General features: G+C 40.0%; 1 protein-coding gene and 1 long non-coding RNA gene across 7 annotated transcripts in view; both read left to right on the top strand.

The window, feature by feature from the left end:
- Window positions 1–18,221, top strand: part of myo18ab (myosin XVIIIAb) — a 125,101-nt gene that overhangs the window by 8,482 nt on the left and 98,398 nt on the right. For 2 of the 6 annotated variants that reach the window (XM_040006442.1, XM_040006432.1), the window contains exon 1: window positions 10,070–16,137. The exons of the other annotated variants lie outside the window; for them this stretch is intronic. In XM_040006442.1, the coding sequence (XP_039862376.1) occupies window positions 16,117–16,137 (21 nt within the window). In that variant the 5' untranslated portion in view covers window positions 10,070–16,116. Of the gene's footprint in view, window positions 1–10,069; window positions 16,138–18,221 lie in introns of those variants that run through there. 6 annotated transcript variants of the gene reach the window in all.
- On the top strand, window positions 5,617–7,321 carry LOC120718098. The gene is made up of 2 exons (XR_005692373.1): window positions 5,617–6,735; window positions 6,805–7,321. It is a non-coding gene; the product is annotated as an uncharacterized LOC120718098 (long non-coding RNA).

Below are 18,221 nucleotides of genomic sequence, written 5' to 3'. Positions count from 1 at the left end.
ACGATCCACTTTCGCTCTTCTCATTCTTCGTCGCCGCCATGTGCATATGTAAACATAGGCACTGCGCATGTGCGTTTTACCCATATTCTATCGCGATATGTCATTTTCCTATCGTTGCCCAACATTACACCGGTATTACTGTGAACGGTATGATATAGCCCAGCCCTACAACTCAGTATAAGCCTTTTCTTTTCCCTTGTTCGCCTTTTTTCAAACAACTTGCCTCATTCATAATGCATGACACAAAGCCCCACATTTTTAAGTCGCAATTTAATTATTTTTTTTTTAGATGTTATTATTTGATATCTTAATAATATGCAAACATCTTTTACATTAACATGTCTTCATATCATATTTAACAGGGGTCCCGCACAGTAAAGCGGGATGATTCGTTATGGAATAATGTGCTTAAGGCATTATTATATTACATTAGTTTGCAATGAAATGTAACTGAACTACAGAGAGACATTTCTTTTCAGTGACTTGTTGTCTAATACTGGAGCCCCAGTTTTTCGTTGATAAAATTAGCACATCCTCTCAGTCAGCTGAAGAAAAGTGAATGTTGGCCTATGACACTGTTAAGACACAATGACGTCTGTGGTGTTCTATTATAAACACGTATGAAAACAGTGATATGTCAAGTTTTTGTCTTGGATGAGTTCCTTAGTTCCATGTTGCGCTCCTCATTTTTCCATCTCAAATCCATATTCCCCCTAAAAAGTGTTCAAGTAGTGTTATTATTGATGTAAGCATATATTAAGTAGAAAGAATGCCTTAACTTGTCATGTAATTGCCATTGCCAAGAAGCTTACATCTTTAGTATTTGGCATACTTTTGCATAATTATCTCAGCTATTTACAGCCACACCCTGTTAAGTAGGATAACATGCAGCATGGAAATGTTTAAGTAAACCTGCTAACTAGTAAATATTATTCACATAAGATTTTAACAGCAGGAATAAAAACTGAAAAGGTCTGAAATAAGAGGGCTGGGTGGAGCGTGAGAGAGACTGGAGGCTAAAGTAGTAAGAAGCCGTCTTTTCTTGTCTTAACAGGCTGCCTAAAAGCAACGGAAAGCACGTCTTCCCTTTAGGTCTCACTTTGGTATTTGTGGAATCTGTTTTCGAACAAATAGGCCACTTCCTGACCCTATCCTCCCGAGAATCTCTTGTGGAGGAAGAGGAATGAGTTTTTGAGGATCAGGGTTGATGGAGGAGGGAAGGAACTTGATGGGTTCATATGGCTTAGAAAACATCTTGGAAAACAGTTTACTGTATGGTTTTCTGTATGGTAAACTGTTTTCTACGATGGTTCTACATGCTGTATTTAAAAAAACTTTTTTCGCACGTTGTTATTCAGCATGATCTAAACGTCTGGAATCCAGAATAATGGACTCGGGATCATTGACTAAGACCGTGTTAAAGCTGACAGTAGTTCTGTACAAACACAGTGTCCTAATTAATGCTTTCATAAATGGAAGTGTTAATCTTTTGTTTTCATCAATAAACAAAATGCAGTGACTGAACAAAAGAGAAATCTAAATCAAATCAATATTTGGTGTGACCACCTTTGCCTTCAAAACAGCATCCGTTCTTCTAGGTACACTTGTACACAGTTTTTGAAGGAACTTGGCTGGTAGGTTGTTAACAGCTTGGAGAACTAAGCATAGATCCTCTGTGTATGCCGTCTGATTGAGATCGGCTCTTGGGGGCCATGCCATCACTACAGTACTCTTCGCGAGATAGCATGACAGTGTGTTTGGGGTTGTTTCCTTGCAGAATACCTTGGGGCATAATATATTATAGTTGAAGCATCTTTTCTTCGGTTTCTCTTGTGTTTTTTTTTGGACGAGCAGAACATATGCGACATCACTCAGTTCACTTGTCATTTTTTTTTTTTTTTTTTTTTGTATTTATAATGGACAGGGGGAATGAATGAGAGAAAGCGAGAAAACCAAGGGGAGAAAGCGTTGTAAGGGGGGGAAGAGAGATAAAAAAAACAAAAAAAAAACAAAAACAAAAAAAAAACAAAAAAAAAACTCCTGGTTCCCTGTAGGAGGAAAAAACGCAAAAAACAAACAACAGTGACAAGATAGCACATATATAAGAACAAAGCACCATCACAATAACTAGCTATCAGATCTCAATTTATAATAATAAACGATATTGTGCAGCACGCAAGTAGCGCGCACAATGTGCTTTGAGGCAGCAGCCAGAAGCTGTAGTCCGTCTGTGAATCCTGTGTGTACCCTGTCAGACTTTGGACACTTGCTTCCGGTAACAAGGAGTGTGGGGAACAGCCCCGTCATCAGGCATGAAGAGGTATGGATGAGATCAGACTCCAGACTCCAGGCCCCAGAACACAAGAACCAAGAACCAAAATTGGCAGCGCGCACTTTTCTTAGAGCTAGGAGAGTCCATGAGGGCTCACTCAGCACGCGACAAACCAGGGGAGTGAGTGACGCCCGTTACTCCGCGGCAGCCAGTGTCTGAGTGACCGAGCCCCGGCCGAGAGGCGGGGACCCACCTCGGAGTAACTTTTTTCCATCAAAACTACTGTACATGCATGTATACATAAAAAAAAAAAAAAATACTGCAGTTGCTCTTGAAGACAAAAAGCTAATCACACCAAAGGAAATAAAATGTTCTTTGTGTACTTCTAGGCAGAGCAAAAAATGAAGATGTATCAAAAGCTTTTAGCCATGTACATCACATCAAGTCATGGCTAACAAGCAGTGGACAGAGTGTTTTCAGATACAACTACTATGGCATTAACCAGCCATAAAACCACGGACAGGTGCTGCTACAAGATCGTTATTATCTTGTCTAGACATCATACCTAACTATTAAAAACGAGGCCATGTGTAAGAGCCATCAGAAATTTGGATTGTGTATAACCCGGAGACTGGTATGAATTAATCCAACTACACATAAATGGATGGGCATTTCTCTTTCAAAAGAGCTAATGCTAATAACCCCCCCCCAATCTGTATAGCAAGTATGTTTATTTAACCACATACAAAGATGTTGCAACATCAATAAATAAGTGTTTTAACGTTTTAACGTTCAACTGATGAGGACTGACAAGCCAGTAGACTGGAATGCCGTAGGACAAGTTTTAAGTTTTGTGATAAGTGATGGTTGGAGCACACATTTAATGGCGGTGCATAACTTTACATCAGTGTGTCACAGTTGCCTTTACTTAACATTATTGGTAATTACCCGAATATTTTTGTTTCTGTAATGGTTGCACTACGTGCATATGCTCCTTAATTGGAATAATGCTAAAATGTAACTATTGTTGTTATCCATAATTTTTTAAAATGTACTGCTTGCCAAAAAAAAGAAGACAAATTGAAAAGCACATTATTATTTTCATAATAACGACGCCAAATTGCATTTATTTAGTTGCATTCTTGAATAGAAAAATTAATTTTAGTGGTTGAATATGATATTTTATTAAATTCTTAATTCATACATTTTTTAAATTAATATTCTGACATTGGTTCTTGAAAAGGACTATATAAATATGTCTGTATAGGTTCTCAGTCATCCAGTTTAAGGAACTTGGACTATGGAAATAATATTTTTTCTTTATTTACTTACTTTTGACTTCACAAAGTCAAGTCTAGTGTGCTGGTTCAAATTTAGGTATAAAAATGTGAATTCAGTTTGAAACGCGGCATTTCTGTTCAAAATGGTGAAAAAGGGAGGAGTCTCTGTTAAAGCACTTTGCGATGTTCGAGGGTTCTCACAGTTTGATCAAGTATGCTTTGGAGTGGATTGCCAAGACTGATACTTGCGGTAAGGAAGAGACAGAAAGCAGACTGAAGCAGATATCTGGCACCTCAAGATGTTAAGTACTAGAGCCAGAGCTCCATCTCAGATAAATACGTCTAGATCAGGTAAATGGACTGCTTCTTTTATACCACTTTTCTACTTGACCCTACTTAGCTTGTGAGCTCAGACAAGTTCGTGGTCAGGGTGCTATGGCCATAATCAGGGTCTGAGAAGATCTCAAGAATGAATAAGCACATGACTGAATGAACAAGGCTTTAATGTAAAAATGGCTTATAAGAAGTCATTATTAAGCCCCGTTTGTACCTATATACAGTGGGGCAAAAAAGTATTTAGTCAGCCACCGATTGTGCAAGTTCCCCCACCTAAAATGATGACAGAGGTCAGTAATTTGCACCAGAGGTACACTTCAACTGTGAGAGACAGAATGTGAAAAAAAAATCCATGAATCCACATGGTAGGATTTGTAAAGAATTTATTCGTAAATCAGGGTGGAAAATAAGTATTTGGTCAATAACAAAAATACAACTCAATACTTTGTAACATAACCTTTGTTGGCAATAACAGAGGTCAAACGTTTACTATAGGTCTTTACCAGGTTTGCACACACAGTAGCTGGTATTTTGGCCCATTCCTCCATGCAGATCTTCTCGAGAGCAGTGATGTTTTGGGGCTGTCGCCGAGCAACACGGACTTTCAACTCCCGCCACAGATTTTCTATGGGGTTGAGGTCTGGAGACTGGCTAGGCCACTCCAGGACTTTCAAATGCTTCTTACGGAGCCACTCCTTTGTTGCCCGGGCGGTGTGTTTTGGATCATTGTCATGTTGGAAGACCCAGCCTCGTTTCATCTTCAAAGTTCTCACTGATGGAAGGAGGTTTTGGCTCAAAATCTCACGATACATGGCCCCATTCATTCTGTCCTTAACACGGATCAGTCGTCCTGTCCCCTTGGCAGAAAAACAGCCCCATAGCATGATGTTTCCACCCCCATGCTTCACAGTAGGTATGGTGTTCTTGGGATGCAACTCAGTATTCTTCTTCCTCCAAACACGACGAGTTGAGTTTATACCAAAAAGTTCTACTTTGGTTTCATCTGACCACATGACATTCTCCCAATCCTCTGCTGTATCATCCATGTACTCTCTGGCAAACTTCAGACGGGCCTGGACATGCACTGGCTTCAGCAGCGGAACACGTCTGGCACTGCGGGATTTGATTCCCTGCCGTCGTAGTGTGTTACTGATGGTGACCTTTGTTACTTTGGTCCCAGCTCTCTGCAGGTCATTCACCAGGTCCCCCCGTGTGGTTCTGGGATCTTTGCTCACCGTTCTCATGATCATTTTGACCCCACGGGATGAGATCTTGCGTGGAGCCCCAGATCGAGGGAGATTATCAGTGGTCTTGTATGTCTTCCATTTTCTGATGATTGCTCCCACAGTTGATTTTTTCACACCAAGCTGCTTGCCTATTGTAGATTCACTCTTCCCAGTCTGGTGCAGGTCTACAATACTTTTCCTGGTGTCCTTCGAAAGCTCTTTGGTCTTGGCCATGGCGGAGTTTGGAGTCTGACTGTTTGAGGCTGTGGACAGGTGTCTTTTATACAGATGATGAGTTCAAACAGGTGCCATTCATACAGGTGACGAGTGGGGGACAGAAAAGCTTCTTACAGAGGACGTTACAGGTCTGTGAGAGCCAGAGATTTTCCTTGTTTGAGGTGACCAAATACTTATTTTCCACCCTGATTTACGAATAAATTCTTTACAAATCCTACCATGTGGATTCATGGATTTTTTTTTCACATTCTGTCTCTCACAGTTGAAGTGTACCTCTGGTGCAAATTACTGACCTCTGTCATCATTTTAAGTGGGGGAACTTGCACAATCGGTGGCTGACTAAATACTTTTTTGCCCCACTGTATGCCTGAGATTTGCTAGGGAGCATAAAAACATAACTGTAGACTACTGGAAGAAGGTACTCTGAATAGATGAGTCCACGTTTAAAGTGTGTTTCAGCATCATCCTGTTTATGTCTGCAGAAAAGCTGGCAAACATTTTGATGCTATAAGCAGTTCACCCAGATTGAAATCTCATGATCATCCTCACGCCACAAATCAAGATCTTGCATGAAGCTTCAGAATGAGGTAAATTGGAAGAAAAACTGTCAGTCAAAACAGAATTCAATGATTTGTAAGTCATTGAAAGCCTATATTTAATTTAAAGTACTGAAAATACAAGAGATTAAATGATAAATAAATAAACAAACTATGCCAGCAATGTATTTGAAAAAATCTGGGAGACTGGCATGCTTTTGGCTATGCTCGTCTCACTAATAACAAATGTTCAATTCTTGTAGAAGTAAACAAGGGCTTAAATACTTACTTTGCTTTCCCTGAGTAAGCCTTAATATGGACTACAGCAACAAAAAAAAGTATATGGCCTCAGCCTATAGAAAGGCCTTGGCCTTGGTGAAGTTGAACTTCTTGCTGTGAGGCGAGGGTGCACACCACCACACCACCATGTTGCCAAGTTCTGCATTTATAACATATTATTTTAAATATTCCTTGCATAAAGTATCAATAAGAGTATTTATTCTGCACGATGTGAATCCTCATCATTGAAATATTGACAACTGGCCTGTAGGTGTAAATAGACAGTGGAGTCCTGGCCTGACAAGTTAGCTCTTTTGTGTCGTGCCATCAGCTTAGTCAGAGGTTTTGTAGTTTCCCGGATGTATATATCATGTCATTCCTCCTGGCACTTAACAGCATGGACTATATTACTCTGTTTGTCCCAGGGGACCAGATCCTTCGGGTGGACCATGTTTTGGGTTTGAAAGCTACAGAGACGTGGTGTTTGGAGAAAATTTGCGAGTTAGCGTGGATCACCCCGTGCGTGGGGCTGCACGGTGCTAACACGTTTACGAGCTAACCGCACTAATGTGTTGATGCCGTGCAGCCCCACGCATGGGCAATCCGTGCTAATGTGTTAACGAGCTAACCGCACTAAGGTGTTGATGCTGAGCAGCCACATGCACTGGCAATCCGCATTAATGCGGTTGTAACGTTAACGTCATTTTAACAAGATTAATGCTGGCAGCACTTAATTTTAGACATAAGTTGTAACGGCCGCCATTTTCTTTGTGAGTGTTTATTACATTGCGTGCTGCGGGGAAAAGCCTGTTCTAACGTTTAGAACAGCCTGTTTTAAGGTTTATTTTGAGGACCTGATGGCTGTTTATTGCTTCTCGTCCGTAAACTCCATACTCTATCGTGTGATTCTTGCATAGGTGGTAGAAGAGGTTTGCCGTGTTTGAGTCTGAGGTGGGGACCGGTTTGCGACATAATTTGCATAGCACAGTTTTGTGGTCCGTGTCAGACTTTTCGTAACCAAACCATGTCCATGCTACAGAGGTAGCCCGTCGTTTAGGAATAAGGTCCTCGATTTGTTTTGATTGGTCCTTCTGTTTTTAGCTATCTGGTTCTGCCTCATCTTCACTGGATTTGCTGGTATTATCTGTGCCCCAGTAAAAAGATATTGGCGTTAACAGTGTATTTTGCGACAAAACGAAACAAAAGATGGCGTATAATTTGAAATGATAAACGTTTTCATTTCGTCATCCTATATATTTTGTCATATCGCACAGCCCTAATAATTGGTCATCTGGTAACTTCCCTACCACCCAGAGCCTGTCTCAACTCCTCTTTGAACTCTGCATAACATTTTTCCTTTTTCAACTTCTACCATTAAATCTTTGCTTATGGCTTCACTTCCTTTCCCTTCTTAGTGTACAAAGTCATCCAGACTACCTTCCGATGCTGAGTAGCTACATTCTCCCCTGCCACCACTTTGCAGTGTCTTTCAGACTGTATGATCTGCAAAGGTGTAGTTCACCTGTGTACACTGTCCTCCACTCTAATAAAGCTCTTTTCAGCTAGTCCCTTGTTACGAGGAGTATCCAGATTGGGTAGGGTTGAGTTTTAGATATAGCAGTTTTATGTCAGATGTCTTTGCCGACACAGACCCATAAGAGTTTTGTGTCTTTGGTTAGAAACAAATTAGCAATCTTTTGCTTACCAACTGAATGTGTAAACCTCTCTACTATGGAAGCACCTACCTCACCTTGTGTTCCTCCTTCTTCTTAACCTCCTAAGACCCGAACTCTTTCATAGCATGCATTTTTCGTTTCTCTTTGCTATTTGGGCTGATTGGGATCTGATGAATGTAAAAACAAAGAATTATCTTTTGACCTGATTTTGCTCTACAAGGGCCTGATATCCACATATGAGGACATTCGTTTTAAATTTTGATAGAGCAGTGGCAGTATAATGTTCTCGTAAGTGGATATCAGGCACTTGTGGAGCAAAATTTAGTATTGTGGTCTAGACAAGCCATAATGTGATGTCCACATATCTGGATGCCAGGTCCTAGGAGGTTAAAGTATATTTTCACCATAGTGAATTCCATCCATGCTATTGGTTAGTCTTAACCCCTATAGTCCATTCCCTCTGACTGGCTGCTGTTTCATTTTTAATTCCTAATGGCTCTCTGTTCCTCTGTCCTGTCAATGAGTGGCGCACAAGAACCAGAATCAGAATCAGAATCAGAAAGGGTTTTATTGCCAAATGTTGAGCAGGTTTACAACATTAGGAAATTGCTGCGGTGCTTCAGTGCAAACATGCTGTCATAAATTGCGCTTAAATAGACATGAAAAATAAAGTAAGAATAAGAATTAAAGTGCTACGTAGAAGATATATATATTAAGAGTGCTACGTAGAAAGATATATACATGAGTGCAGGTGGTGATCAGTGCCAAACATGAAATGATGCAGTGAACACAGCGTAGGGTCATGTGTCAGTGGTGGGAACAGTCATACGGTTATTGTTCATGTGTCCAACAGCAGAGGGGAAGAAACTGTTCTTATGGCGAGAGGTTCTGGTGCGAATGGACCGGAGCCTCCTGCCTGAGGGGAGCAGGTCAAACAGACTGTGTCCAGGGTGAGAAGGGTCAGCTGAGATCCGAGCTGCACGCCCCAGTGTCCTGGAGGTGTACAGGTCCTGCAGAGATGGGAGTCTGCAGCCAATCACCTTCTCAGCAGAGCGCACAACACGCTGCAGTCTCTGTTTGTCCCTGATAGTGGCTCCAGCGTACCACACGGTGATGGAGGAGGTGAGGATGGACTCGATGATTGCAGTGTAGAACTGCATCATCGCCCGTGTTGGCAGGTTGAATTTCTTCAGCTGCCTCAGGAAGTACATCCTCTGCTGGGCTTTCTTGATGACGGAGGTGATGGTGGGCTCCCACTTCAGGTCCTGGGTGATGGTGGTACCCAGGAAGCGGAATGAGTCCACAGAGGTGATGGGGGTGTCAGTCAGGATGATGGGGGGGAGTGGGGCTGTGTGCTTCCTGAAGTCCACAATAATCTCCACTGTCTTCTGGGCATTCAGCACCAGGTTGTTGTGGCTGCACCAGGACACCAGACGTTCAACCTCCCTCCTGTAGGCAGACTCATCCCCGTCCGAGATGAGCCCAATAACGGTGGTGTCATCTGCAAACTTGATTAGCTTGACAGACTGGTGGGTGGAGGTGCAACCAGATCTATTCCCTGGATGAAAAAAGTCCAAACATACTCCAGACTTGCTGTGGAGATATTGTTAATGCTAATATTGTTGTGCTAAAATGAATACCACATTTCTGAGGAAGCCAGTTACCTAGCTCTCAGCAGGTAAGAAATGTGTGTAAGAGTTAAAGAAAAGTGGCGGATTAGCACACCGCCAGAGCCCATGTCTTGGTTTGATACCACAGTTTGTTTTGGTCTGTCTCTGTTAGTGCTGCTGCTGCCTGAAAACCACACCGTCAGCACTCTCCTTTTTCTACACACTAAGCACAGTGACACAGCAGCATGGTCAAAACATGCTGTCTCCGTTGAAACACTTGGATGTTTCCCTGTCAACGCTATTATTGTTCACTAAAACTAAAAGAAAATCTAAACAAAAACTAAACTTTAAAAAGAAATTAAAACTGAAATGATTTTGTGGACTTGGAAACAAGCTAAAGTAAAACACAAATATATAGGAAATATCCCCAGTCTTAGTGTGTATCACCACTACTTTGATGAGGATCTATGCTCTCTATACAATAATACTTCATTAAAAGTAACACTAACTGAATGTGTTCTTTTTATTTAAGGAATCCCGCTGACTTAAGTAATTACACTGGGTCCTGTGGTTGGGGTTGTTGTTGGTATGTTGAGCTGGCAGTGGGAGAGATCCAGCTCTGTGTGTAATGTAACAGCAAACGTGTGTGTAAATAATGGATGCAAAGCATGTTCATGCCATCGGGTCTGCTGTGGTCATTCACATGAGACTTTTCCATTTTATCTTGTGCAGCAACTAGCAGGTCAAGCCAACCAAAGTATATATCATTGTGATCATTAGCTCTGATGAGTCATTTAGTTATTTTGCTCTTGACAGCAGACACTTCCTGTATGAAACCCCCCAAAATGCAAGAGTAGGAATTCATTGCAACAAATGTAAGCACGCTCCTTGTTTTTTGGGTCTTATACTGTCTTGTGGTATTTGAGATATAGAACTCACCAAGCCACTGGTGCCACATAGATTGCAATGAATTGCACTCCATTCTGTGTGACAGAGGTGTTTCAAACATAAGTGATTTCATGGTTTGGCTACTAAGCTGTTGTTCAGTAGAAGATGTGGTCAGAGTGAATCAGTCACATTAGTCACTTTCATTTACCTCTAAGCACATGCTCTGGCTCATATTTTTGTTAAACTCGAGTGGATTCAAGTGGAGCTCCAGTTTTTCACCTAGTGCCAGGTTAAATTATGGTATTGGGGCCCCATTTAAAAAAATAAAAGAAAAGAAAAAGAAAGAAAAGTTTATTATAAATATATGCACACTTAAAAAGACCACATTTGTGCCACTCAATGAAAACTGCTTTTCAGTCTTTGTTTGACCAAATGGGCAGAGTGCCCCTGTGTTTTATCTATAATTTCCTCTCCTGACCTAAGCCCCGAGATTTCTGCCAGCCCAACACAGCAGACAGTGGATTAGCCTGATTGTACACTACGGTATTCAGTCACAAGTTATGGTGTGTGTGTGTGTTCACCTAACTAATGGCTTGCATATAGCAATCTAGTAATTTACAGATATTGTATTTACTTTTAACTATGCAAAAGTCTACTGAAATATCATGTGAAATATGTTGGTTGAGTTTGAGCTTTAAGTCATATAAAATCTATCCCACCTCTCTTTTTTCTGTAAGAGTCAGTCATCCTTGAAATGCATCTAGGAAACCTTAGGGGAGGTGATTATGTAATTTAGGTTTTAGGGTTGCACATATAGAAACTATTTTTTTTATTTATTCTTGTACCTGTACTCTACTGTGATTTTTATCCCTGATATCCCTGTTTGTTTGTTTTTTTTGTATTTTTTTGTTGTCAGAGTTACCCTGATGATATTGTCAGGAACTTTTTTCAGACTTGACAAAACTACAGATTACTGAGCCACACAACTCCCTGGTAAATTTGTAAATTCATGAATTGTAGTCATGCTCAACTCTTAAGTAATGTTGAGTGATATCAGGAGTTAGGGTGATATGACCCAAAATTCATATCTTGATATTCTTTAGCTGGATGGCGATATAAGATATATATCTTGATATGTTTTTTAAAGCCATAAAGTAAGAACAAAAAGAGAGTTCTTAGTCAAAGCTGTGTCCCAAATCTCACATAGGCACTTTTATTAACATACAGCAATAGATGTACAAGAAAAAATTACTCTGAAATAAATTATCAGCATTTATTAAATAATAATGCTCCATAAATAAAACATAAAAAAATAATGTTGTTTTTGTGCATAACAAAAAAGCTCACAATTGTGCAGTCAAAATGTAAACTAAAAGATGCTGAGCATAACAACAAAGACAGACCGCAGCAGGTTTCGTGGTCAGTAAACACAACCAGAATTCATACATAAGGCGCACTGTCGATTTTTGAGAAAATGAAAGGATTTTAGGCCAGTCGTCAATGCGTTAACCTGGTTAGCTCATTCCCGCGTTGACGCCGTCCAGCCCTACGCACGGGGTCATCCATGGTAACTCGTTAACAGAGATTTGCCCCGTTAATGCAGTTATGGCCTTAACGTCACACTGGCAGCACTAAAATAGTAATCTTCAAATGTTTTCTTTTTACTGACCAGCTCCTCTTTGATAGCTGCTGTGTCCATCTTGTCGTTGCCTGCAGGTGAAGCGATGGGGGAGGGGGAGTTGTGTTCAGTGAAGGGGAGAGGCGAGGCAGAGTAACGTTGTGTAGGGACAAAAGTGGACGAAAGAGAGGCAAACTTGCGGCTCCACAAGTATAATTAAAGTAACATAGACTATATCGATATAAACAATATTGTCATGTCTCGTATAAAAATATATCGATATATTTAAAAAGTCTATATATCGCCCAGTCCCATCAGGAGTCATTAACAGATCAAAAGTAATGTACCCAATTTTTCTCAAATAAAGTCAGTTAATCTGGGTTTATTTGACACACACGTAAAACCAAAATGGATTCCAGTAGGAAAACAATCCTCCCCGGCTGTGTATGGAGTGTCTGCAAATACTGCAAAAAATCTTGTGAAGACGTGATGTTTTTCTGTCCTTGTAAATTGTGTGGCTTTGAAATGATTGCAACCTTCTATTGTTTTGTTGTTTTTCACTTACCTTTGTGTTAGATTGGCAAAGCTGTGACACTATCATTGGGTAGAAAAGTTGATGACCATTTCTAACTCAGCCGGCTGATTTCAGGATGATCTTTTTGCTGGTACTAAATTGAATTGTGCTCCCACGGATCTTTGTGAAGTGTCAGCACGAGGCTTGGTACATAGATGTCACCAAATACACCCACCAAAGAGGGAAAAAATAATCATGAAGGCCTGAAGTTGACATAAACAAAGAACCCTTTCGCTCTTTGAACACATTTCCAAGTTAACTTTCAACAACCTAAATCCATTATGGATTGTGATGTGTTCAGAAGCTGCAACCTGATTTCTTCTGACATCATTGACATGTCATCAATACATTCCATTGAACCACACATGCTTTTAGCTTTCATGATGCTGAGGGTTTTAGTCAATGAGGCTGTTTGTTTGGTTTTGGCAGCAGTCACTGGTCTGTGCTTTGCTGCCCCAATATCTCTTGCACTTTGATCAGATATGAATTACAGGAGCTGATTCTTAGTGTGTAAAGGGCATCATCTGCTGTTTTGTTATGCCTATGCATGCCTCAGAAATTACAGTAGCCAAACAGAATTCGCATGCTTAGGAGTGAAGAAATATGTTCATTTGAGATGGGGTGTTTTTTGTTTCTTTTGAAATGTAGAACTGTGTATATCTGTTTGTGTATGCGTTATTATCATCTTTGCATTTTTAATTTTGTCACTACCAACAAATACTCAACTTTGCCACCTGCAGCCCTGCCTCTGCTCTTTTTGTTAGTGCTATTGTCTCTAAATTATACATAGCAGGTCTCACTACCATCTGTACACCTTATCTTTCATTCATGTTGCTATCCTGTGACAAATCACCTGACACCTGTCTCCACCCACTCCATCTTGCCTGAATTCTCTCCGCCTCTCTTGTGCATTTGTATGTCTGCCTTTGTGAGCACAAAGTGTAATATTTTGAAAATAAGGAAATATGGGGACCTTTGACTTGTTCAGTTTAGATTCTGGTTTAGGTTAGGTTAAAGATATTGCTATCAGCACACGTGGTATGAGACAGTCATGAGATCGAATAATATAATCATTAGGCACCTTGAGTCAACTGTTGTTGTGATCCGGGACTATATAAATAACACTGACTTGAATCATGTATAGCTTTTTATATTATATCCAATAATAGGATAAATTTATATCTTCATGTAATTTAATTATAAAGGTGTCAGTTTCACTGTAATTTGTGATTTACACCAGTGTGCTGTGTTTTCCTTAAGTTATCTTCAAATAGAGTAGGCTGCTGGTGATCAGTAAAAAATTGCTATGTTTTTATTGTCAAGATTATTAGATACTTTGTCATTAGATTCTTTCTCAGGATCAAGGGTCGAGGATTAGCTTCTTAATTTTACCATATGAGGAAAGAAAATCAACAGTTTGTAGCTGGGGTGCTGTTTCTTGGATGGGAAACACCCAGCTGCTTCTACTGATGGGTGCCAATGATATTCTGGGCAGTTTTAATCATCTTCTGCAGAGCTTTCCGGGCTTAGGCCTTGATCATCCCATTGTGATGTTTCCAGTTAAGAAGATTTCTGTTGCTCTTCTTTAGAAGTCAACAAGTACTTGAAGTTGAGTTGTTTTTGAGCTTTCTTCATTAGGGTTGAGATGAGTGATAACCACAGCTTCAGTGATGTAAAGTATTTCGCCTAATTCAACAATCGAGTCCTTAGTTCTCTTGATCATAAGCAGTGGGTTGTTTAGTGAACTTTTACATGGTAAAAGCCTGGGCTATGCTCTCACGCTTTGCTTTCACCTTATCTTTGTCTTTCCATATGTTAGTAAATTAATTATGTATCATTCTAAATATTATATAAATAAAATGACAGTTAAATATTTTTAGAAAAAAACAACTTAACCGAGTTGGGTCAAATTTCAGACTGTTGATTTCATCTCATCTGATTTGATTTCACACAAGCCTTTGCATACAGGACTTTGCTACTCATGATACACAGAGTCACCGTAGAGATGTTACGTCAGCGCATTTCTCCCTTCTTTCACCACCCTCTTCTTTAGGCTGCATTCTTTCCAAAGGCACTTTAGCTTGACATTCCCACAACCCTCATTCTCTTTCATCTTGGCTAAAGCTATCATAAAATATTTGTACCTTATCTACATCAATCTCCCATTCCCTTCCCAGATTAATGTGGAAGCCACTGCAGAAAAATATATTCTGTAGTTTTGGGATTGCTGAAGTGTGTGTGTGTGTGTGTGTGTGCGGTTTTTTTTTTTGGTTCCATGGCTCCATCTTGTGGAGAAAGATCAGAAGTGTGGGGAAATGCAGAGCACTAGGGGGTCAATATCTGCTGCCTACTGGCTGCTCCCAATAGGGCTTAAATATCTTGGACTCTCCGCCAGTTGCGCTTAGAACTGAAGAAGTGTCTCGGATGAGAGGTGTAACATATTCAAGAAACTTAAAGAAGTCCAGTCGCTTTTCTTTCCAAGCTCCTTAGATTAACATGATCTGGATGACGGGGAACCTTCACAGGCTCATAAACCTGACAGCTGCAGTAAAAAGTACTGTGATTGCTCAATGAGTAGGAAAGCAAAATTTAAGTACCTGTTGATGCCTTCTGCATTTTCATTTTTGAGTTGTTTCCATAATTCTCCTGATTTGATCTTTTGCACATCGAGGGGCTGCTGTCTTGTGGCTGGTTCTAAGCTTTGGATAGCTTTAGCTTTGGACAATTTGACTTTCTTTAATCTTTATATTGTCCATGTTCAGCTGGGTGAAGGGGATTAAACTGTTTGATTAGGTTTGTTGTTACCAATGTTTTCATGGCTGACCCCTGAACCCCAGGTGAACTTTGCATCTTCACTCAGAGTGAGGAGCTTCAATGCAATATTTTTGTGTGGCTGTGAGTGTGTGCATTACTTTTTGCCTGCATTGTGTGTTGCACATTAAACAGACCAACCTGAGCCTGACCAGTTGGCCACCAATAAGGGCTGAGGACATTGGCAATGGGGATTTTCTGGTCCCTGGCTAGCCAATCAGCGCATCTCTAAAACATATGACTGTGGTAATTAAAACATGCCTCTGACAGGGTTTACTTACTAAAACAATCACTTAAAAATATATATATACATATATAAAACGTGGGTCCTTTTTAGGAAAAGCCACAGATTAGTATAAAAACCTCCTGTTAACAACAACGGTAAATAACATTACTCATAAGAGAACAGACTTTACTTAACTGGGACTCATTCAACTGAGAAAGTACCACAGTTTAGACAGAACAGAGATAAGACCTGGGTTTTCTTTCTTTCCTTTGCTAGCAGCATGAGAGAAGCATTCATTTCCTGTAACATGTTCCACTCTGCTTCTGCTTTCATTGTGATGCCTTCCTTTAGCTGCTTTACACGTCTTCCTCTTTGCTGTATACACTGGTTTCACAAAGGAAGACAGTGCAACTAGGAACCCCAGCACTCTACACAGCACATGTAACATGTCTTTTGCAAAATTCAAAAGCAGAGAGAGTTGATAAAATAGAAGGTTTTGTAGGATTAGAAAGCTGTAGTGCTAAATGAGGAATTGAATTGGAACAAGATGACTCGACTAAATATGAAGGTACGTTACCATTATATGGGACATGGCATTGTGACTCAACTCGGAAGTTCTAAGAAATAATGGCTAAGATCTCTCCCGACTATTGCTCTACGAGATCGATGTATCTTTTGTCATTATAGCAAGCTTGTACTGTAGTGCTGTGCAAATTCTGTGTCTCTGTGTGTACATATACAGTTATGTTTAAAAATTGAATTACTTGAAAAAACAAAAACTGGGTGCACAAGTTGATGTTATTTAGGATTTTCTGTAATCTGAACAGGCTCAAAAGTATACATACAGACTTAAATACATTTCTCAAAAACTTGCAACAGTTTTTAATCAGAGTATACCATCAAGTCAGTTAGGTTGCAGAGGGTTTTGGTGTCAAAACAGGTGCACTAGAGAGGCAACAGTGAGACGACCCCCAAACAGGAATGGTTTTACAGGTAGAAGCCACTGACAATTTTCCCCTACTCATCTTTTCTGACCTCTTTTTCACTGGTTTTGCATTTGGTTAAGGTCAGTGTCACTAGTGGTAGCATAAGAATGGCTCATCAATATGTGCTGTGGCCAGAAGGTTTGCTGTGTTTCCCAATCCCCCCCAAGACAGAATCACTTGTCTGATCAGGACCATACCATTACATTTTTTTTGTTCTCAAAGATATTTTTATCAGATTAAAACGACAAACAAAAAGAGATACACAAAAAATTCTTATACAATATGTGAGTAGGTAGGCTTCACGATGATTGCTTAAGCTGACATAATAAAATACAGCTTAATAACACAATCACATTAGGGCTGGGCTATATCATACCGTTCACGGTAATACCGGTGTAATGTTGGGCAGTGATAGGAAAATGACATATCGCGATAGAATATGGGTAAAATGCGCATGCTCTGTTTACATAAGCGCATGGCGGCGACGCAGAATGAGAAGAGCGAAAGTGGATCGTTGAATGAAACGGATGAACCAGAACTGGTTTGTAAAAATGTTGCAACTTCAGTGGTGTGGAACTGGTTTATAAAAATGCTGCAACTTCAGTGGTGTGGAACTGGTTTATAAAAATGCTGCAACTTCAGTGGTGTGGAACTGGTTTATAAAAATGCTGCAACTTCAGTGGTGTGGAACTGGTTTGGCTTTCGTCCGTCAGATATACAACAAAGCACTATTTTTGGTAGAGCATGCAGCGGGCCGTCGTTATTACCGTGTTTTTGGAAAATACGGCGCACTTAAAATCAATCCTTTGATTTTTCAGAAAATCGACAGTGCCCCTTATAACCCCATGTGCCTTATGTATGAACTCTGGTTGTGTTTTTTTTTTTTTTTTTTTTTTTTTTTTTCTTTTTTTTTTCTTTTTTTTTTTTTTAAAAAAAAACTCTGGTTGTGTTTACTGACCTCGAAACGATTTTATGTCGTACACGGCGCTCGAAAATCTGTCAAATGTTTCAGTACGACTTTGCTAAGCTACGAAGCCGCACCGCTTGATGGATTGTCGGAGCATTACGGCTATCGTAGGGAGGAGCCTCGCGGAGTGATACGTACTGTGCTTCAACATAATATTACAGTACTGTGTGTGTATAACCTCTTTTTAAGTTTTGTGGATATTATACATGGTTATGCTGAGGATATGTCGGCCAATTTACACTGGAAATGCCTTTTGGTTAAACTGTCAGCAAGGATTTGCATTTGCACTGTAAAATTTTTATATAACTTTAATGCACATAAAAAACAGCTGCTTGTTTAAGTGAAAATACATTGATGGGGTATTTTGCACTAATACAGTTGTGGAGTTGTAAAGTATTTTGTCTAGTGTCAATTATATCGTCAGTTATATTGTTATTGCAAATTTTCAAATGTATATCGTGATAAATATTTTTGGTCATATCGCCCTGCTCTAAATCACATATCTTTTAATTGTTGTTTACCCCCTACCCATCCCACACAATAACTCTGTCCCTCGATCCAGGTTAAAAAAACCCCCAAAAAACCCCCAACAACAACAAAAAAAAACGAGGAAAAACAGAGGATTTGCTGAGCAGCCGAAGGCTGGAAAAATATTTCAGGAATTGCCTCCACACTAGGGCTGCACGATTAATCGTTAGA

This window comes from Simochromis diagramma, unplaced genomic scaffold, assembly GCF_900408965.1.
Source record: "Simochromis diagramma unplaced genomic scaffold, fSimDia1.1 OVJJ01000024.1, whole genome shotgun sequence".
Lineage (NCBI taxonomy): Eukaryota > Metazoa > Chordata > Actinopteri > Cichliformes > Cichlidae > Simochromis > Simochromis diagramma.
Note: the sequence above shows the minus strand (reverse complement) of the source record. Positions and strands in the feature narration are given on the sequence as shown.